Source organism: Pteronotus mesoamericanus, unplaced genomic scaffold (assembly GCF_021234165.1).
Source record: "Pteronotus mesoamericanus isolate MK-2021 breed Mesoamerican mustached bat unplaced genomic scaffold, CSHL_Meso_final contig_702, whole genome shotgun sequence".
NCBI classification, from domain to species: domain Eukaryota; kingdom Metazoa; phylum Chordata; class Mammalia; order Chiroptera; family Mormoopidae; genus Pteronotus; species Pteronotus mesoamericanus.
In genome coordinates this window covers 1,395,712-1,419,101 of record NW_026555239.1, presented here as the reverse complement: position 1 = coordinate 1,419,101, position 23,390 = coordinate 1,395,712, and the positions used below count along the sequence as shown (strand labels likewise).

General features: G+C 37.7%; 1 protein-coding gene across 1 annotated transcript in view; it reads left to right on the top strand.

Annotated features, from left to right (window-relative positions):
- The window catches only part of ENTHD1 (ENTH domain containing 1), a 101,423-nt gene that overhangs the window by 7,411 nt on the left and 70,622 nt on the right, over nucleotides 1-23,390 (top strand). Inside the window, exon 2 of the mRNA XM_054582546.1 lies at nucleotides 7,602-7,844. Within this exon, the coding sequence (XP_054438521.1) occupies nucleotides 7,602-7,844 (243 nt within the window). The remainder of the gene's footprint in view (nucleotides 1-7,601; nucleotides 7,845-23,390) is intronic.

The following is a 23,390-nucleotide window of genomic DNA, read 5'->3' as shown; positions in this document are numbered from 1 at the left end:
GTGCTCACAGAGAGGTGGGTTAATTAACAACACAAGGCTGCTACATTCTTTTATAGTTTATGTGAACAAATGTGATCTCTCGTGACAGACAGTTGTATAGTCTTGATGAACAAATGAAGTTCTTTTAACAAACTTTCATTATAGGCTTTGGGTCATAAGTCTGTTCTGTTTTTGTTAAAAGTTAAATTATTGTAAGTTTAAACAAAAACTTTTATGCTTAAAACAGTTAAGTATTTTGTATTGCCTTTTACTCCTTTTCAACAAACATAGCCATATTGATATTCATAACAAGAAGCAAACCATGACTTCTTAAAACTTAAATGTGCCTGCTCAGCTAGCCTTGCTACAGCAGTATTTGTTTTTTTTTTATTTTTATTTATTGTATTTTATTATTTTTAAGTATATTTTATTGATTTTGCTATTATAGGTGTTGCGTTCTTCTCTCCCCTCCCTTAGTTTATGTCCATGGGTTGTACACATAAGTTCCCTGGCTTCTCCACTTCCTACACCACTGCCAACCTCCCCCTGTCCACTCTGTACCCACCAGTCATGCTTCTTATTCCCTGTACCTTTTCCCCCATTCTTCCCCCACTTCCTCCCCAGTGATAACCCTCCATGTGATCTCCATTTCTGTGATTCTGTTCCTGTTCTAGTTATTTGCTTACTTTATTTTTGTTTTTTAGGTTCATTTGTTGTCAATTCGTTGTAATTTTACTGTTCATAGTTTTGATCTTTTTCTTAGGTAAGTCCCTTTAACATTTCATATAATAATGGCTTGGTGATGATGAACTCCTTTAACTTTACCTTACCTGGGAAGCACTTTATCTGACCTTCCATTCTAAATGATAGCTTTGTTGGATAGAGTAATCTTGGATGTAGGTCCTTGTCTTTCATGACTTTCAATACTTCTTTCCCACCCCTTCTTGCCTGTAAGATTTCTTTTGAGAAATCAGCTGGTAGTCTTATGGGAACTCCTTTGTAGGGAACTCTCCCCTTTTCTCTTGCTGCTTTGAAGATTCTCTCCTTATCCTTAATCTTGGGAAACTGAATTATGATGTGTCTTGGTGTCTTCCTGTGGGTCCAATTTCTTTGGGACTCTCTGAGCTTCCTGGACTTGCATGTCTATTTCCTTCACCAGATTGGGGAAGTTTTCCTTCATAATTTTTTCAAATAGGTTTTCAATTTCTTGGACTTCCTCTTCTCCTTCTGGCACCCCTATGATTCAGATGTTGGAATGTTTAAAGTTGTCCCAGAGGTTCCTAAGGCTCCCCTCATTTTTTTGAATTTTTGTTTCTTCATTCTGTTCCAGTTGAACGTTTATTTCTTCCTTCTGCTCCAAATAGTTTATTTGAGTCCCGGTTTCCTTCCTTAACTGTTGGTTCCTTGTATATTTTTCTTTGTTTCACTTTGCATAGCCTTCACTACTTCCTCTATTTTATGTCTGTACTCAGTCATTTCTGTGAGAATCCTGATCACCAGTGTTTTGAACTCTGCATCTGACAGATCAGCTATTTCCTTGTTGCTTTATTCTTTTTCTGGAGTTTTGATCTGTTCTTTCATTTGGGCCATATTTCTTTGTCTCAGCTCACCTGCTACATTGTAAGGGATGGAGCCTTAGGTATTTGCCAGGGCAGGGCAACCCACATTGCTGCGTTGTAGTGCTATATGTGGAGGAGGGGTCAGAGAGGGAACAATGCCACTTGCTCAGCTCTTGCCCTGCTTTCAGTCACTTCCCCTGTTACCCACAAGCAAATTGGGCCCTTCTGGTGCTGATTCCAAGGTGGTGGGTTTGTGTACATTCAAGGATTCTGTGGGTCTCTCCAATGGACTCCCCTGTGAGGATGGGAGTTCCTCCTGCCACCATAACCCCCACTGATTTTTACAGCCAGAGGTTTTGAGGCTTTCTTTTCCTACTCTGGAACACTGGTTGTGTGGTCTTTCTTGCTCCCCAGTTGATCCTTCTGGCTTATCCACATGCGAATGTGGGACCACTTGGTCCACCAGCTGCTGCCTCGCCCACCCAGTCTGTTGCCTTGCTGCGCATCCTCTCTGCCCTGACTGTCTGTCTTCACCCCTCCTACCAGTATGGATGAATATTTCTTCTTTAATTCCTTGGTGAGACTTCTATACAGTTCAATTTTCTGGCAGTTCTGGTTGTTTTTTGTTTCTAAATTTGTTCTTGTCCTTCTTTTAGTTGTGCGAAGAAGCAAAGCGTATCTACCTATGCCTCCATCTTGACTGGAAGTCCCAGTGGTCTTTATTTATTGTACTCACAGGGACAACAGAGCACAGTAAGCAAAAAAGAGAGAGTAACCAGTGTAGCACTTCAGTGCTGTCTCAACAGAATCACTGTCTCCTCAAGGTTCTCATCAAAGAAAATAATAAAGTCAAAGTAATTAAAGTCTATATTTTGTTATTTTTAAAGAACCAATTTCTACTTTCTACTTATTAACCTTATGACTTTGAGAGTTTCTTACTCATTATAAACTTACTTTCTTCATGTGTAAAATGGACTTCATAAACTCTGGTTGTTATGAAGATTAGCGATAATGTCGGAAAAGCAGTTAGTAAAGCATCAGCCAATGTTAGGTAATACATTAGTCCTTGACATTTTTACTCTTATGATTCCTATTTCCTGCAACATATGTTCATGCTGAAATAAAACTCAGTGCAAACATTCACTTGGACAGTCTTTTCCACTGTCTTTAGGGTTCAGCAGTTTCTGCCCATCTGTAACGGCATGTCCACATGTCTACTGCAGTGCACATCATACAACTGTAATGGCATTAACATGGTGGTCCCTTTCACTGTGCTTTGGGTGTTCAGAGGGCTGAGATTATTTTATCTGTATCTCTGTTTCTTTTCTTGGTTTGGTGGAAGTGTCAAGTAAATGTTTGCTGACTGAATGGCTAGTGGGCTGTTGTAGGACCAAAGAGTTTCTCTTTATCCTAAATGTTAATCTGTTTCTCTGAAATGTTTCTAAGTATAGATTTGTTAATCCTGCTTGGTCTTTGGAGGTCATTTTTGGTGTGAAGATTCATGTCTTTTCTGTAAAATTCCTCTGAATAATGCTTTTTTTTTTTGCAATTGCCTCGATTTTCTTCTTTGAAACTTCTTTTTGAGTGAATATTGGGGCCTTGCAATCTGTCCCTTATTACTTTTAATTAATATTATTAATCTTGTTGCCTTTTTGTGCTCTATTTTGAAAGAATTTATTAGTACTATTTTTCAATTACCAATTCTCTCCATGTTAGACTCTGATGTTTATCTTGTATATTGAGGGTTTTTTTCTTTTTAATCCCAGTGACTATAGTTTTCATTTCTAGAGTTTTCAATTGTCTCCTTTCATATCCATCTGTTCTTATTTAATTTCTGCCTATTTTTTTTAACCTTCGCCTGATGATATAGTCATTAGTTTGAGAGAGAGAGAGACATCAATGTGAGAAAGAAACATAGATCACAGCCCAAGCATCCATCAGTAGATGAGTGGATAAAACAACTGTGGGACATTTACACAGTGGAATGCTACTTGGCTGTAAAAAAAAGAAGAAAATTTTACCCTTTGCAACAGTATGGATGGACCTGGAGAACATTATGTAAGTGAAATAAGCCAGTCAGGGAAAGGCAAATACTATATGATTTCACTCATATGTGGAATCTAATGCAAAAACTGAACTAACATGGAAAATTGGGACAGACTCATAGATGGAGAGCAGGATGACATCTAGGGGTAGAAGGTGAGAAGATGGAGAGACTGAGCAAAAAGGAAAAAGGATTCATGGACATGGACAACAATGTGGTAATTGCTAGGGGAAGAGAGGTATAAGGGGACTAAATGGTAATAAAAAATATAATAAAGATTAAAAAAGAAATAAGAAACATAGATTGGTTGTCTCCCATACATGTCCCAACCAGGGATCGAACCTGCAACATAAGTTTGTGCATGACTGAGGATTGAACTCGCAATCTTTTGGTGTACAGGATGAAACTCCAACCAACTGAGCCATCTGGCCAGGGCCTGCCTGCTTTTGTTTCATAATCTCATGATTTTGTTATGTATACGATGCCTGTGTTAATCTCTCTTGATCATATTTATTTAAAAATCTTTGTTAAAATCCTGTAACAATATAGATTATTGACTTATAGAAGACCCTATATAGTGCTGTAGCATACCGATTTCATTTGGAATGAATTTGTTTTGATTGCTCTTTTATTGGCTATTAGCATTATGTTTTTAAAAAATCTATTTTGAGGGAGGTGCTATTCCCCAACCGCCCATATTCACTTTTCCTTTTACGTTGGTTTTTCAGTTCCTGCCACCCAGTTCCCTTAGAGCCTTCAATACAGCCCTTACGAAGGTAGCTTAGGGCTCATACCTGTGATAATACTAGGTGTGTGTCATGGATCTATGGATCTATGGATCTAGTCACTGAGCCAGCAGGTGGCTTAGTTTAGTTTCAAGCCTGCATGTGTGTTCTCTTGCTTCTAGACCCACAGTTACAAATAAATTATAGCCCAAGAAGCAATTAGTGGCTTTTTTTTTTCATTTTCTTCCCAGACTTCTCTCACAAACATGGATAGCCCCTAACATCAAAGAGTGAGACCTGATTCCCTAGCACCTGAGGAGTTAACAGCTGAACTCGTGGGGTTAGATCAAGAGCCTAGCAGGCTTGTGGCTTCAGCCCTGTACACTGCCTTTTCATTTCTTATATTTCTGGCTTATGAAGATTTTTATCTTGTTTTTGAGACTGGTGATGTCCATTATTGCTGTGTATTTGGAGCAGAGCAGAGGGGTACATTGAAGCATGGACTCACTGTGCACCTTGACTTGAGTTTTTGTTATTTTTTAACTTGAAAATAACTTAATTAGATATGTTTGGGATGCTTCTCTCCCTCTCCACACCTTTCTCCACTCCCACCCCTGAGGCACTATAGAGGGTAGACTGGAAGGGAGGCCAAAAATAATCTGGAATACCACAGCAACAAATGACCAGGGAGATGCAGAGGAGAGAGTATACTCAGAAGATATTTAGTATGTACAATCAATAGACATGGATTATTGAATTTGAAGAGGTGAATGTTCATAATTCTGGCCTAGATTGGAGGTAAAATTCACTAAGAAAGGAATATGGGCAGAAGAGTAGATTTTGGTAGGTAAGTGGGTCAGGAATGGAGAGAGGACTATTGAGATGTTTTGTAACTACTTGTATGAAGCCTAATAGATATTCTACAAGTCTGGTATGTATCTTTTGTGCTGGTGCATCTCAGTGCCCAGGATCTTTGAATTTACCATGTTTCTAAATCTCTTTACTTGGTGTTCAGATATGAATTTATATAGACTCCCTCCCTGCATCTGGGGAGTTTTTCCTCAATGTATTCATTTATTTATTTAACAAACTTTAAGAATCTCTTAAACAAGTGTAATTCTGGCCTTCATGGATGTTATACACTAGTGGAGGAAAAAAAACACCAAATAAATAGGCAATTACAAACTGTGAAAGTACTATAAAAAATAAGTATAGCTCTGGCCAGTGTGATTCGGTTGGAGTGTCATCCCATAAACCAAAAGGTCAAGGGTTCAATTCCCAGTCAGGGCAAGTGCCTTGGCTGCAGGTTTGGTCCCCAGCTGAGGTGTGTGAGAGAGGCAACCGATCTGTTTCTCTCTTACATCGATGTTTCTCACCCTCTCTCTGTCCCTCCCTTCCCTTCTCTCTAAAATAAATAAGCATGTCCTTGAGTGAGGATAAAAAATAAAAGTGTAGGTGCTGTGAGAGTGTGTGAAAGGGGGCCTGACCAAGTCTGCAGCTCTGACGTATGTGTTGGGCAAGTGGGTGGGGGTTGTCATCTCTCAGTAGAAGGCTTTCCTGAAGAAATGAAGTCTGAGGTCTTCCCTCCTGCAGGACTTTCTTCTGGCGTATCTGCATAGCTGGCTTTTTCTTGCTGTTCAAGGCTCAACCGATAATGGTACTTTTTCAGCAAGATTTCTCAGGTGGCAGCCTGTGAGGTGTGGACCTGGAGCTTCTGTGGCCATATCCATATCCAGATTGAAGAAGCCAATCTGCAACAGGAGAAAGGGCATTACACAAAGAAAAGCAGAGATGGAAGAGGAGAAAAGAGTCCTTCCTTGTAGTTTTCCAGTCTCTGCTTCATTTGAAGCTGAGGCCCAGTTGCAACTCCTGGTTTTCTCATGGCCTTTGCTTTAGCCAGTTCAAATTGAGTTTCATCACTTACAACCAAAGATTCCAATTGAAAACAGTATATAGCTTTATTTTTATTTTAACCTTCACCTCAACTAACAAGCTTTTCATCTTGATATGTTTGCTTTTAAGATTTTATTTATTTATTTTTAGAGAAATGGGAAGGGAGGGAGATGGAATGGGAGAGAAATATCAATGTGTGGTTGCCTTTTGCACACCCCCAACTGGGGACCTAGCCTGCAACCCACGCATGAGCCCTGATTGGGAAACGAATTGGTGACCCTTTGGTTCTCAGGCTCACACTCAATCCACTGAGCCACACCAGCCAGGGCTCATCTTGATGTGTTTTATACAATATATTTGGATATTTATCTCTTGTATAGTTTAATTTCTTGTTTCAGAGAATCCATATTTTCTCTTTCTCTTTGTCTCTATATGTCTCTCTCCCTTGCCTTTTCACCATCTCACCTTACCTCCTTTCCTTTCCCCCTCCCCTCTTTTCTTTCTTTATCTCTTTCAGATACAAAGCAGTTGCTGCCCAATCTATTATTCTATTTCCAGTACTATTTATTTAGTACTGTACATCTTTCCTTTTAAAAAGAACATATTTGTTAGAAGTGAAGTAGATATCATCTTATTTTTATTATTGTTGTTATTTAACCCATCCTTGGAGCAGCTTTATTGGGTTCTCAGATAGGAAACTTAGGCCCAGGGAGACCACCTGATTCAGAGCCACACAGATGATTAAAGAGAGCATCATGGATCGAATGCAGTCTTGGCCTGTGCTCTGGAACTCTATTTTTGGCATCAAGTTGATAGGAGTTTATGCCGAAGAAAAGCCAGTTGCCCTCCCTTCACTTGTTCTACCCAGTTGTACCCCTCTAAGATGACATGTATTAATAATGTTGTGGATACACAGTTGGTTGCCTACCTGCCCATCTATTTACCCATCCATCCATCCACTTCTTTCTTCTGTATACAAATACTGGTTTATATTTCCCTTTGCTTTACAGATTTGAACCATGCTGTGCACATTATTTTAAACCTTTAGCCATATGTCATGGTCATACATCTAGGTCAGCACATCTAGATCTAATTCGTTCCACTTGTTTGCTTATTTTGTTTGATTTATTGCAGAGTAAGTAGTGCTTTTAAAAGTGTATTTAATGTGAAAAATGAAATGCCAGTCCATGATATAATTTAATCATATGTTCATTTACTTTGTGAAGTATAAGAAAAGGAATATATTTATTGATAATTCTAATGAAACTTAGATTTCCCTCTATTTGTCACAGGTTTTTGCACTTTGCTAACATACTCATTTTTCCTAATTTTCTTTTGAATAAAAATTAATTGCAGCCTTGATTCATAATTTTTTCTAAGGAAATTCAATGTATTTTTCAGGTTATTATATCCGGAAAAAGTCTAAGCAAGTCATATCATTGCTGATGGATAAGCAATTGCTGCATAAAGAGAGGGAAGTAGCACATCAGACTAGATGGCGTAGCTCCTGCTCTGTGACATTTTCTAAAAGATTACCTGGTACAGGTAACTCAACAACAGCCTGGGCTTCTGACCCCACACCAGAAGTTCCTGCTTCGGAGAAGAAGCGTAAGCTGCTTAAGGTTGCAAGGCTACGTAAAAAAAGTGCGTATAATGAACATTGGCCTAAAATGCAGTAGGTATTTAATGACAACTAAAAAAATATAAAACATAACTTTTAGTATTAACATGTTAATATTATACTAGTTCTAATATTACTTTATTAGATATCATACTGTAGAGAACAAAGATGAAGAATTCAGTAGAAAATTTTATGGCTATTTTCTGAATACAGTTATCTGGGATTCAAATAAAATGACTTTGAGCATAGAAGGTATTAAACAAGTGACTTCCCTACTTTGCATTCTGACTGATTTTTAAGATTACAATCATAACTGGAATGTGAAGGAGAACTGTTTTCTGAGACTAGGATCTGGGTATGTGTGCATTTGTGCCATTTGGTCCTGCAAATCAAGAAACTGATGTGTTCTTAAATGTACCTCAAAATTCTAAAATTGTTCTAAAACTCTTCTAGGACAATGCCTTGTTATATAACCCTTTCCTTTGCCTAAAATGTTAATTCTGGACTACTGAACCTTTTTTAAAAAAGGATTTATTTTCAATGTTATAATAGAAATTAGCAGGAAAATGAAACCTCGCCTACCAAATTTGTTAAAACATAAGGAACTCTCATTTTGCCCTAACTTTTCCAGTAGAAAACCTGCTTTGATAAGCTGTGTATAAGGAGTGGACAGCTCGAGGATGCAGAGACATTAATGAAATGTGACTTAGATATATGTCTCTTGAAAGGATCTGAACTCTGTGCCATAAGCGAGGGGCACAGTAAGAGTAGCATATAGTTAGTGACAAGTATTTTCAGAGGCTTGCCTCTAGCTTTATGTAAATCTGTTCATCAAGATCCTGAAAGAAATGCAAGTATCCAAATGTCAGTTAAGTATGAAAATTAAAAAATGTTAAAAGTAATACAAACACAACCTAATTCCACTAGAAGTCATTAAAGTATCTGTGTGACTCAGTCAGTTCTCAGATGTTCACTCAATCTGTACTTGTGTGGACTGGAGAGATGATGGCCACTGTAATTATAATAGTCAACCACCTAAATTCTTCTAAAAGGTAATGGAACTCCTTTCTTTAGGGCACCCATTCCTCTGGAATAAATCCCCAAAGGAGACATAAACCCATTCTGAAATGTTCTTATTGGAAGGAAGCCTTGGAGTCAAACCTCCACTAAAAAGAAGTAACAGCAGAATAACCAATTATGGTTCATCCGGGATTTCTTCATCCCTTTTGCTACTTCTCTGCTACCTTTCTTGCTCTTCCTTTCTTCATTTTTTTCTCTCTCTTCTTTTCTCTTTTATTATAAACATATTCATTGAATTTATTTTCTGAAATTTGGATATCTAGAAGAAATTTGGAGCTATAGCACTAAATAAAGCCCCTTTCATCATGGAGCGTATATGCTGGTGACTGAGACAGATATTAAGGACACACAAACCAAATAGATATAAAACTATATATCAGGGAAATGACAATTCCTTTTTTTTTTTTTAGAGGAAAGCAGTGTCATGGAACAGAAAGGGACAGTAATGGATTTATTTTAGGTCAGGTAATAAAGGAAGGCCTTTTGGATGAGATGAACATTGAATCGGAGATGTGAGTGAAATGAGGTAGTAATAAATGTAATGGGTGTTCCAGACACAGGGAACAGCAGGTGCTAATACTCTGGAATGGGAGCAAGTTTGGCATCCTTAACTATAAGCTTAGGAAATGAGGCCCTGAACTGCTGCAGAACCAGCTCATCTCTGAGCTGTTTTTATGATTCATATAAGGAAATCTAGTTTATTGTTTTATAATCACTGCTTTTTTAAAAAACTCAAAATGATATTCCTAGCTTCATGACACATCTTATTCACTACACTGAGCTCTGAATGACTTTTGACTCTTAAAAAATCAATCTAGCTGAAAAGCACACAATAGACAGCCCAAAACCACCCAGTGCAGGAGTGCACACTTGCGCCGAGTGGCCGGCGAGGGTTGGTGAGTGTGTGTGTGGACCTGCGCGGGCTGGCGAGGGTTCGCACGGGCTGGCAAGGCCTCCCACAGGTTGGCACCGATGCGGCCTGCGAGGGAGTGCGCTCAAGGAGCCAGCGTGAGAGTGCAGAGCGATCCACAGAAATAGTCAATCCCTGGCTGAAGGGGTCACAGAGCTGCCAAAAGCAGGAGTCAGACACAGACAGTAGACTCCTGGAAGGCTCAAACAAATGACCCAAGGTCATACAGGGTCAACAACTGACATCATCAGAGGCAGGCCCAGAAAGAAAAGTAAAGGAAAAAAAAATAATAAATAAATAAAAAGACCCGCCTACTACCATAGAAGTTTAATCCACAAAGTCAGGAAATCTAGACAGCCCAATCGAAGCAGAAGCATAAACAAATAAATAAATAAATGAATGAATAACTTAATAGACTCTCACAAAAATGGGAAGAAAAAGAAGCTCCCCCCAAATGAGTGGAAAAGGGGACTCCCCACAGAGAGAGCTAAATGAAATGGAGGCAAGGGAACTATCAGATATGGAATTCAAAACAATGGTTCTAAGGAAGCTCAATGAGCTCAGCCAGCTCAAAGATAACTATGAGAAACTGCAGAGAAACTATCAGGATCTTACGACAAACTATATCAACCTGGAAAAGGACATAGAAACTATCAAGAAGACACAAGAGGATATTAAGAATACCATTTCTGAATTGAAGAACACAGTAGAAGGAATCCAAAGCAGGCTGGATGAAGCCAAGGATTGAATCAGTGAGATGGAGGATAAGGTAGAAAAAAGCTCCCAGAAAGAACAAGAAAGGAAAAAAGACTCAAAAAGAATGAAGAGGCATTTAGGGAAATGCAGGACAACCTGAAACGCAATAATATCCATATAATAGGGATAGCAGAAGGAGAAGAAGAGGAGCAAGGGATAGAGAACCTCCTCGAAAAAGTAATAATGGAAAATTTCCCTAATTTGAGGAGAGAAAGGGTCTCATGGATCCAGGAGGCACAGAGGACCCCACTCAAGAGGGACTCAAAGAGGTCCACTCCAAGACACATCATCATTAAAATGGCAAATGTCAAAGACAAAGAGAGAATCCTCAAGGCAGCAAGGGAGAAGGAGAAAGTAACATACAAGGGGCCCCCCGATACGGCTAGGAGCTGACTTCTCATCAGAAACACTACAAGCCAGGAGGGAATGGCAACAAATATTCCAAGTAATGAAAAGCAAGGGCCTACAACCAAGGCTGCTCTACCCAGCAAGGCTCTCAATTAAAATAGAAGGGGAAATAAGGAGTTTCCCAGACAAAAGAAGGCTAAAAGAATAATTCTCTACCAAACCAGCACTCCAAGATATGCTAAAGGAACTGGTTTAAGAAGATGAAGGAAAAGAGTGAGAAAGAGAAAAACACAGGTACAAAGAGAAAAAAATGAAAAATTTCTATCAGTAATAACTCTCAATGTAAATGGACTAAATGCCCCAATCAAAAGACACAGGGTAGCTGAATGGATAAGAAAACATGACCCACACATATGCTGCCTACAAGAGACCCACCTCAGAGCAAAAGACCTACACAGATTGAAAGTAAAAGGATGAAAAAAAATATTCCAAGCAAATGGGCAAGAAAAAGGCCGGGGTTGCCATACTTGTATCAGACAAAGTAGATTTCAAAACAAAGGCCATAAAAAGAGACCCAGAGGGGCACTTTATAATACTTAAAGAAAGAATCTATCAAGACATAAACATTGTAAACTTATATACTCCCAATATAGGAGCCCCCAAGTATATAAGGAAATTGTTGGATGACTTCAAAAAAGATATAGACAGCAACACACTGATAGTAGGGGATTTCAACACCCCACTATCAAAAATGGACAGATCTTCCAAACAAAACATTAATAAAGATATCGTGTACCTGAATGACACACTGAATTAAATAGATTTAACTGACATATATAGAACCTTACATCCCAAAGAAGAAAAATACACATTCTTTTCAAATGCTCATGGCAGTTTTTCTAAGATAGACCACATGATAGGACACAAAGTAAACCTCAGCAAATTCAGGAAAATTGAAATAGTACCAAACTTTTTCTCAGACCACAAGGGCTTGAAACTGGAAATCAACCTCAAAGAGAAACTTCAAACACTTGCAAACTCATGGAGACTGAACAGTACACTATTAAACAATGAATGGGTCAATAATGAGATAAGAGAAGAAATCAAAAAATTTCTGGAAACAAGTGAAAATGAACAGACAACAGTCCAAAACCTATGGGACACAGCAAAGGTGGTCCTGAGAGGGAAGTTCATAGCAATACAGGCTTCCCTAAAAAAAGATAGAAACATTTCAAATAAAAGACCTAACACTACAACTTCAAGAACTGGAGAAACAACGACAAATAAATCCCAGAGCAAGTAGAAGGAAGGAAATAGTCAAGATTAGAGCAGAACTGAATGACATAGAGACGAAAAGGACAATTCAAAGGATCAACCAATCCAGAAGCTGGTTCTTTGAAAAGATAAATAAAATTGACAAGCCTTTAAGCAGACTCATCAAGAAAAAAAGGGAGAGGACCCAGATTAATAATATCAGAAATGAAAGAGGAGAAATAACAACTGATACCACAGAAATACAAAGGATCGTCAGAAACTACTATGAACAATTATATGCCAAGAAATTTGAAAACCTTGATGAAATGGACAAATTTTTAGAAAAGTATAATCTTCCAACACTGAAGGAGGAAGAAACAGAAAGCTTGAACAGACCGATAACAGCTGGGGAAATTGAAGCAGTAATCAAGAAACTCCCGGCACACAAAAGCCCTCAGCCGGGCGGTTTCACAGGAGAATTTTACAAAACATTTAAGGAAGAGCTAACCCCTGTCCTTCTCAAACTATTCCAAAAAATCCAAGAGGAGGGAAGACTCCCAAACTCTTTTTATGAGGCCAGCATCACCCTAATCCCAAAACCAGATAAAGACCCTACAAAGAAAGAAAACTACAGGCCAATTTTGCTGATGAACATAGATGTTACGATCCCCACAAGTATGAGCTCAGAAATTAGAGTTTGATCACACACTCTTTATTATTTGGCCAAGTTTTACCTGCGCAGGGGCCACCTTTCCCTCGAAAGGAAAAAGGCGCCCCGCTGTAAGGGTACACGGGTTTTTATAAGCAGAGCAAGCAAGCAAGATACAAGGGCGAGAAGTGGCAGTTAGCAATAGGCAGCTTCTTTCTTTCTTTTTTTTTTTTTTGCTGATTAGGTTCAAGGCTGTTACTGGGCCCCCTACTCTTTCTCTGGTCAGGATGTGTATCTGAGGCAAGGCTCAACCCTCGCCCTATGCCTCCTCCTCATTCTTGTCGACTCTGGCCCAGCTGCATGGGGGCTGCACCCTGATATGTTTTTCTTGGTATTTGTTTCTCCCTTATCCTCAGCTCTGACCCTGCTTTTATGGGCTATTTGTCTGAGTCAAGGCTCAGCCGTTGTCCTATCTTGTTACTAAGGGGGGGGGGGCTCTAATTCTTCCCTTCATCTTGGGGTATTGTTTGTTCTAGTTTCTTGTTTCGGCCCAGGCTTGACCTAGTGTTAAAGTTTGGCCCCTTCACATAGATGCTAAAATCCTCAACAAAATATTGGCAAACCGCATCCAGCAATACATTAAAAAGATTATCCACCACGATCAAGTGGGATTCATCCCAGGGATGCAGGGATAGTTCAATATACACTAGTCAATAAACGTAATACATCACATAAATAAAAGAAAAGACAAAAACCACATGATCATCTTGATAGACGCAGAAAAAGCATTCGATAAGGTACAGCACCCATTTATGATCAAAACACTCAGCAAAATGGGAATAAATGGGGCATTCCTCAACTTAATAAAGGCCATATATGAAAAACCTACAGCCAACGTCATACTCAACGGGCAAAAACTAAAAGCTTTCCCATTAAGATCGGGAACACGACAAGGATGTCCGCTTTCACCGCTTCTTTTCAACATGGTATTGCCACAGCGGTCAGACAAGAAAAAGAGATAAAAGGCATTCAAATAAGAAAGGAGGAAGTAAAGCTATCATTGTTTGCAGATGCCATGATAGTGTACATAGAAAACCCTGTAGACTCTACCAAAAACTCCTCAACCTAATAAGTGAATTTGGCAAAACAGCAGGATACAAAGTCAATATTCAGAAATCAAAGGCATTTTTGTACACCAGCAATGAAATAGAAGAAGAAGAAATCAGAAAAAATACCATTCGATATAGCAAGAAGAAAAATAAAGTACCTAGGAATAAATTTAACCAAAGAGGTAAAAGACCTGTACGCAGAAAACTATACAACATTGAAGAAAAAAATTAAGGAAGACACAAATAAATGGAAGCATATACCGTGCTCATGGATTGGAAGAATTAATATCATCAAAATGTCCATACTACCCAAAGCAATTTATAGATTCAACGCAATCCCTGTTAAGATACCAATGACATATTTCACAGAAATAGAACAGACATTTCAAAAATTTATATGGAACCATAAATGACCCCGAATAGCCGCAGCAATTTTGAGAAAGAAAAACAAAGTAGGAGGGATCACAGTACCGGACATCAAACTCTACTACAAAGCCACTATACTCAAAACAATCTGGTACTGGCGCAAGAACAGACCCATAGACCAGTGGAACAGAATAGAAAGCCCAGAAATAAGCCCAGGTCTATATGGGCATCTAATATTTGACAAAGGGGGCAGAAGCATAAAATGGAGCAATAATAGCCTCTTCAACAAATGGTGTTGGGAGAGCTGGACGGCTACATGCAAAAAATTGAAATTGGATCATCAGCTGACAACATACACAAAAATAAACTCAAGATGGATAAAAGACTTAAATATAAGTCGCAACACCATAAAAGTCCTGGGGAGAACATTGGCAGGAAACTCTCAGATATCCCACGCAGCAATTTTTTCACTGATATGTCTCCTAAAGCAAGGGACATAAAGGAAAGAATAAACAAGTGGGACCTCATCAAAATAAGCTTCTGCACGGCTAAAGAAAACATCAGCAAAATGAAAAGGGAGCCAACCATATGGGAAAATATATTTGCTAATGATACGTCAGATAGAGGTTTGTTCTCCAAGATATATAAAGAACTCACTTGACTCCACTCCAAGAAGACAAATGATCCAATCAAAAAATGGGCAAAGGACCTGGGTAGATGCTTTTCCAAGGAGGAGATACAGAGGGCCCAGAGACATTTGAAAGGATGCTCAGCATCACTAGCCATTAGAGAAATGCAGATCAAAACCACCATGAGGTACCACCTCACACCAGTCAGAATGGCCATCATAAACAGATCAACAAACAACAGGTTCTGGCGAGGCTGTGGAGAAAAGGGAACACTTGTACACTGTTGGTGGGAATGCAGACTGGTGCAGCCATTGTGGAAAGCAGTGTGGAATTTCCTCAAAAAGCTGAAAATGGAAGCCTTTTGATCCAGTGATTCCTCTGCTGGGACTATACCCTCAGAATCCCAAAACGCCAATTCAAAAGAACCTATGCACCCCAATGTTCATAGCAGCACAATTTACAATAGCCAAGTGTTGGAAGCAACCTAAATGCCCATCAGTAGATGATTGGATCAAAAAGTTATGGTACATTTACACAATGGAATACTACGCAGCAGAAAGAAAAAAAGAACTACTAAACTTCACGACAGCATGGATGGAACTCGAGAGCATTATGCTAAGCGAAATAAGCCAGGCGGCGAAAGACAAATACCATATGATCTCACCTATAAGTGGAAACTAACCAACAATACAAAGATGCAAGGGAAATAAGACCAGCAACACTGAAAGGAAAAGAAACCAACAGAGACAAGAGGGAGGGAAGGAGCGGGGGTGGGGAAAAAGGAAGGGAGGGGGAAAGTCGAGGGACATATAGCAAGGACTCATGGACAAAACCAAAGGGGAAGAGATGAGGGAGGGAGGGAGGGGGCAAGGGAAAGTAGTGGAGGGTAGGCAGAGGCAAATGTATTTGAAAAAAAAAATAAATTAATTTAAAAAATGGAAAAAAAAGAAATGTGAAGAGAAGAAAGTCAAATAAAGGCTGATCATAAGGGAAAAAAAAGAAAGTCAAATGTGCTGACATGTACATGATGAGAACACGATATGGCTTTCTTTGTTTCTAGCTTTATTTCATAATCTAGGTGTGATAGCTGTTTTTTGTAGTTATTTTCAATACATAGTATTAAATTTCAAATGGAGGTGATGTCTCTCTGGTACAAAAGAGTTTTTAGCCTGGTACCAAAGTTAAAATTGCTGGTAACTTGGCAGAGGATAAGAAACATGCTGTATAACAAACTAGAGAAGAAATGTGTAAGATAAAAAAAAAATCAATCTACCTTAAAATGAAGAAGTTTTGCTACAACTTATTTTTTTCATACCATAAACATGTATTGAGTACCTCCTTACTACTAGATACTCTTCTAGGCCTGGTAAACAAATTGGATATATTTTTGCTTTCAAGGAGGTTGTATCTAATGATGGGCCTTTAGTATGTTTTTTAAAAAATATGTGCTAAAAGAGTTTTGGTGAATGGTGGCATCATTGAAATGAACCTGTAGTAAGAGTACTACTTAAAGGAAATAGTGAATGTTTGGGTGTAAAAGTTGTAGTAAATTTGTTAAAAATCTGTTACAATATTTTAAAATTTTATTTATCAGTCACTGTATATACACATACATATATAGATATGTATTGTTCAAAGAATTAATTGAATTAAGTAAGCTTAGCAATTTTAATGATTTCTATGTTGGATCCCATGTTTGGATCGGAAGCTATATTTTAAAGGAAGAAAGAAAACTGACAATTTGGTTGGGGTGGGGGAAAGATAGGAAAATAAATTGGGGGAGCATTCTTAGTCAGACAGGAGAAGTAGCAAGTAAAAACTTAGAAATGGGTGGATCACTTAGAATTAGGTACATCCACAAGTGATAGCAGTAGACACCACAAAAGTGATAGCAGTTTAAACATAATAGGAATTTATTTTTCTCCTCTAAAAATGACCCAGAACAAGGTATTCTAGGACTGATATGGCTCTCCATGATGTCAGTGACCCAGGGCTATTTCTGTCTTGTTGCTCCACGAAACTCAACATGTAATTTCCATTTCATGATCCAACATAACTGCTTGAGTTCCAGCCATCACATCTGCATTCTAGCCAGTAGGAAAGAGAAAGGAAGAATGCTCTTTCCTTTTAAGAACACTTAATTGAAGTTGCTTATGACATTTTGGCTTACATATCATTGTTTAGTACTTAGTCACATGGACATTCCTAGCTGCAAGAGAGCCTGAGAAATGTAATCTTTATACTGGACAGCTATGTACCCAGATGAAAGTTAGAGAATATATTGTTAAGGAAGAAGGAAAAAATAAATAAATATAAGGGATGGAAAAGAGTCCCTACAATAGTGGGAAAGAATATAAACAACAAATGAATAATCATGGCAATACATGGTTATCAGATTACACAGAATAGAGAATATAAATTTGAATATATAGGAAAATGTGAGTATATAGTTGAAAGTACTCAGCACAGTTCATTAAGGGCATAATGAACAGTATTTGGAAATTTCAATTTGATATAACTAGCAACTAGGAACCATTGCAAGCTTTGGAGAACAGAAGGAATGTTTAGCTTAGTCACAGAACTTAGCTTTCTTATTACTGAAAACAGCTGTTGGTGGAAGATAACTTTTATTGCTTTGTGTAGAAATGAAGGATAAACAAATTGGAGGGAAGCTTGTAAGAGACAGTTGTTTCAGTCCAAACATCCATGACCTGCTCTAGGGTTATTGAAATAAGGAAAAGGTAATGTTTAAAGATAGCATGTAGAGAGGAAATGGGGTAAGTAGATAATGTATTGGAGAAGAAAGAGAGAAATTGAAAATGGCTCTAACATTTAAGTTAGAGAAAATGGCACATCATGGTATAACACAGGTAAATTTCCATCAGAAGGAATGTAAAGATATCTCTAAATTATTTAGTTACAATGAAATATAAAATTGAATGCATTTCTAGAAATATGATTTCCAGAGTCTCTAGGATTTAGAGCTGAAACAGCTGTGCTTAGCTTCTTTGTTGTAAATTAGCAAGGGAAAAGAGGTGCTTTACAGAAGGTGTTATATATACATCACTATTTTGCCTTTTTTCTATTCCTGGATGTTTCCCCCAAGACTTTAATTCCAGTAGATAGCTTGGGTGGTTTTGTTTTGATTTTGATATGTGAAGGAAGAGATGAGCTGAAGGATAATAGCTACTTGATGGCAAGACAGAAAAGTATATAAAGCCCATTTATAACTCAGCTTTTCTGAGCTATAAGCATCAGAGTTAGGTCCTCTCCTTCGAGGTAGTAGCTATAAAGACTGTCACCGCAGACATTGCATACAACCAGATTAGCAAAGCATCACTCTCTTGGTCATCTTATCTTCCATACAAAGCTCTTTAGGAGCAGCGTTTTTAGCAGTGGAACTTTACCTGTGTTAGAGAAGGACTACTCTAGTCTATGTAGTGGAACGATTGCCCTAAAAATGGTATGATTCTTGTTGGACCCAAAGTTAAACTTCAAAGTAGTTGTCATGCTTTTATAAGCAAAGACAACGGTGTTGATGTTACAATTCCTACAGTGAACTCTGTGCTAACAGAGTTCACGTAGAGTCATCCTTGGTTGCCTTATTGTGTATAGTCAAGATGACAGGACTTGTACAAATGGTGGTCGCCACTCAAACGTTTCCACTGATGGATGTCAAGCAGTGATTTTTTAAGTTTAAAAATAAACAAATGTACAAAAAAGAAAATAACAGTAACATATATCCCTGCCACCCTAAACAAACCACTATTAACATATTAGAATAGTTGCTTCCAGTCTGCTCCTTTTTTTCTCTTTTGTTTCTATGTCAGATAAATCACTTTATTCTTATAAAAACAGTGCAGGCTCACTATAGAGAATCAGTCACTTCTAATCCCATCACTCAGTAATGGCCATAGTTAATATCAGATGAACATAAATTCTAGCTATTTTTCTATCCCATACACACATATCAAAAGATGTACAACTAAAGAGAAATCATTTTTATAAAAGTAGAATTATACTAGATGCCAGTTTTTACTAAAAAATATGTCAGGTCTACTTCTCCAATAAGACTTACTGGGAGCTCCAAGAAGCCCATTTGTAACCAAAGACTGGAAATGACATTATTTGAGAGATTTCTGGCATCACCAGAAGTATGGGAAGTCTGCAAGGGTCTCTCCTCCTAAAAATTAAATTAGTTAATTAATTTAATTTAATAAGCAGAATAAGAATAGGAGATGTAGGCTGGGATCAGAGTGACTTCGAGCTGGTGCCTCTGGGGCACTGCAAGTAACTCATGACTGGAGGGGTTGAGTTGCTTAAAGGCAGCCATGAGTCGTTAAGAAAATGAGTTTGGGACCTGCCTTGAGCATTGGGAAGGAAAACCTGGCATTACAGTGCCAACCCACACACTCCTGAAGGGCCAGAGTGATTCCATGTAGTTGCCTCTGCAAGAATAAAGCCTGCGCGGTTCACAGGCAGGTTCACAGGATCCCCACCAATTAAAATCAGGCAATGAGCTCACAAATCCAAATCACCAAACACAGGAAAAAGTAATTAGCAAAGAACATATTTAGTTCCCCAAAGACTGTAGATGTTAGAAAGGTCAGACACATGACGGAGAATAGCTATGTATTTAAATAAGTAAAGGATGCACACACCGTGTTGATAATGGGGAAGGCTATGCATGTGTAAGACAGTGGGCATATGGGAAATCTCTGTACCTCCCTCTCAATTTTGTTGTAAACCTAAAACTGCTCTAAAAAGTAAAGTCTTTAAAGAAGGCATACACTTAAGCAGAACCATCAAAACTGATTTGCCTTTCTCTAAATTAATCCAGTTATTTAAATGCCAGTTATATCTGTCCCAGCCTGGCTCTTTCAGCCCAACCAAACTCTTAAAAATTAAAACCGTTTGACTTCAAAAAGAAGATTATTAGGAATGAATGTATGAATTTGAAAAATGGGAACTTACAGAAATGAGATACCACTGAAATTTTAAAAAACTTAATTTAGTGAACTAGAAGATAGGCCCAAAGGAAATGGAAAATATGAAAGCCATATTTTTTAAATTTTGTGTTGTTGTTCAATTATAGTCGTCCCCATTTTTCCTCTCCTCTGCCCACCCCCTACTTTCCAACCCCCCAACACCCTGTTGTCCTTTGAAAGCAGTATTAAGACATTGAGGATACATCTACCGAGGAATGACAATTAATATAAACTCATCAGCTACAGCCTTCTTTTCAAAGGGCTGAGAGAAAATAATACCCTATAATTGTGCAAAACTATTATTCAAGGATGGGAATGAAATAGTCATTTATAGATGAACACAAAAACTGAGAATTTACCACCATGAGCCCTACATTAAAGCGTATACTTTACTTTTTTTTTAGAAAAACACTTTAGAAGATTTTATTTATTTTTACAGAGAGGGGAGGGGAGGGAGATGGAGAGGGAGAGAAATATCAATGTGTTAGTTGCTTCTCGTACGCCCTCAACTGGGGCGCTGGCCTGTAACCCAGGCATGTGCCATGACTAGGAATTGAACCAGCAACCCTTTGGTTCACAGGCCAGCACTCAATCCACTGAGCCACACCAGCCAGGGCCATTAATACTTTAAAAAGAAGGAAACTTCCAGAAGAATGACTGGCTACACCATTAGTAAACATGTATATAAAATAAACACTTTCTGTGTAAAATAATGTCTCACTTTTGAGTTTTAAAAAGAGACAACTAAAATACTGAGCAGCCATGGTATGTAAGTTGGGAGTGGGTTGATAGTGTACTAAGGCTCTTGTATTTTTTGAGAGAAGGGTAAAGATATTATTTGACTCTAAACTTTTAAGGGTAAATGTGCATAATAAACTTTCAAGGGTAATGCTAAAAGAAGAGAAGTATAGAGTGCATAAATTCCAAAGTAGTGAGAAAAAATGAAGTGAAAAAAATTAATTTTATGAAGGGCAGAAAGCACAGATAAAGTGAGACAAATGGAAATAAAAAAGTAACATGGTAGAAATAAGTCTAAATATATTAATAATCACAATAAATATCAGTGAATTAAACTCACCTGTTAAAAGGCAGAGATTATCAAATTGGGGAAAAAGAAATCCAGATACATGCTGCAAGCAGGAGTTCACAGAAAGGCTGAAAGCAAATAGGGGGAAAAAGATAAAACAGGCATATACTAAGTAAAGAAATCTGGCATTGCTGTATTAAATGAAACAAAGTAGAATTTAAAGCCAGAGCATTGCGAGGACAATGATAAAAGAATTAATTCCCCAGAAAGACATAATAACATTTCTAAATGTGAATATACCCCCAAAAATAACTTTAAAGTATGTGAAGCAAAAACTGCTAGGACTACAGGATGACATTGAAACATCTACGATTATATTAGATGATTTCAAAATATGTCTCTCATTTATTGATAGGTCAGTAAATAAAACATTTTTTAAAACATGGGTTTTATAAGTGATTATATTTTTTATAAAGAAGGACTTAACATTTCAAAGAATCTGTATCACACAGTCTTTCCTAGAAAAAATGCATTGTTTGAATTTTAAAATATAAATTAAAAATTTCCATTCATTTGAATGTGAAGTATTCCTTTTAGAACCAGGTAGAAGACAAGGTATCCATTCTCCATGCTTCTATTCAGCTTTGTACTGGAAGCCCTAGGCATCATAATAAAACAAGTAAGAGAAATTAAAAGCATAAGAATTGAAATGGAAGAAACATCTATTTATAGATTATAGGATTCTCATATAGAAAACTTGAAAAGATCTATAGGCATGTTAGAAACACTAAATTTGAATATCATGCTAAGTGAATAAGTCAGTCAGAGAAAGGCAAATACCATATGATTTCACTTATATGTGTAATCTAAAGGACAACATAAATGAACAAACAAAACAGAAACAGACTCACAGATAGAGAACAGACTGATAGTTGCCAGAGGGAAGGGGGTTAGGGTGCTGGGCAGAAGAGGTGAGGGGATTAAGAGGTATAGATCGGCAGTTACAAAATAATTATGGGAATGTAATGTACAGTGTAGGGAATAGAGTCAATAAGGTTGTAATAACTATGTCTGGTGCCAGGTGGGTCCTAGAAATATCAGGGGGAGCACTTTTTAAAGTGCATGACTATCTAACCACTATGCTGTATACTTGAAACTAATAAAAAATAATATTGAATATAAACTGTAATTGAAAAAATAAAAATTAAAAAAGAAATACTAAATTTTAACAAGATGTCTGGCTATATTTCTATATACTATCAATAAACAATAAACATAATTTTTAAAATATCATTTATAATAGCAAAATATCATGATCTACTTAGGGACAAAACTTAACAAAAGATGTACAAGATCTGTACACTGAAAATTGTAACAATTGAAATGCATTAAAGAGGACCTATATATTAATAAATGGAAAGATATGTTTGTCTATGGAAATGCTCAAAAATATAAGTATCAATTCTTTCCAAACTGAAAATATATAGTGATGGTTTTTTTAAACTCAGTACTATTAACATTTTAAGGCAGAGGATTCTTTATTTTAAGGGCTATCCTGTGCGGTGTAGGATGTTTAGCATTCTCCCTGACCTAGATGCTATTAGACGCATCCCTTCCTGTTGTGAGAAACAAAAATGTCTGCAGACATCATCAAATGTCCCCTGAGGACCAAAACTGCCCCCCCCCCATTGAGAACTACTGATTCAGTGCAATTACAATCAAAGCCCAAAAATGATTTTTAAAATTGAATTTGATGGGCTGATTCTAAAATTTATTTGGAAGAATCAAAAGGTCAAAAATATCCAAACATTCCTTAAGAAAAATAGGTGGAGAGCTTGCCTTTCTAGATAACAAGACTAAAGCATGAGCCATCATGACAGTGTGGCCTTGATGCAGGGATAGGTGTGTGGACCAATGGAATGAACTGTAGAGTCCCGAGTGTGGACCCGCACAGCTATGTTGTCTTAATATATGACAGAGGTGGCATTTCATTTGGGTGCGGAAAAGATGAACTACTTAATACTGGGGCAATTATTTATCCATGTTGAAAAAAAATGAAATTAAGAATTACGTCTGTACCTCATATCCTGCACAAAACAAATTCTAGGTGAATTAAGGACTTCGAAGTGAAAAAACAAAACTTCAAAATGTTTAGAAGAAAATATGAGAATATTGCTCTGGATGGTGTGGCTTAGTGGATTGAGTGCCACATAAGAACCAAAGGATCATGGTTCAATTCCCAGCCACGGCAAATGCCTGGGTTGCAGGCCAGGTCCCCATTGGAGGGGTGTGCGAGTGGCAACCACACATTGCTGTTTCCCTCTCTTTCTCCCTTCCCCTGTCTGAAAATAAATAAATAAAATCTTTAAAAAAACAAAAAATAGGAAAACACCTTTTTTACGTTGAGATAGGGTAGGATTTCTTAAACATGACAGAAAAGGAACAAATAGTTT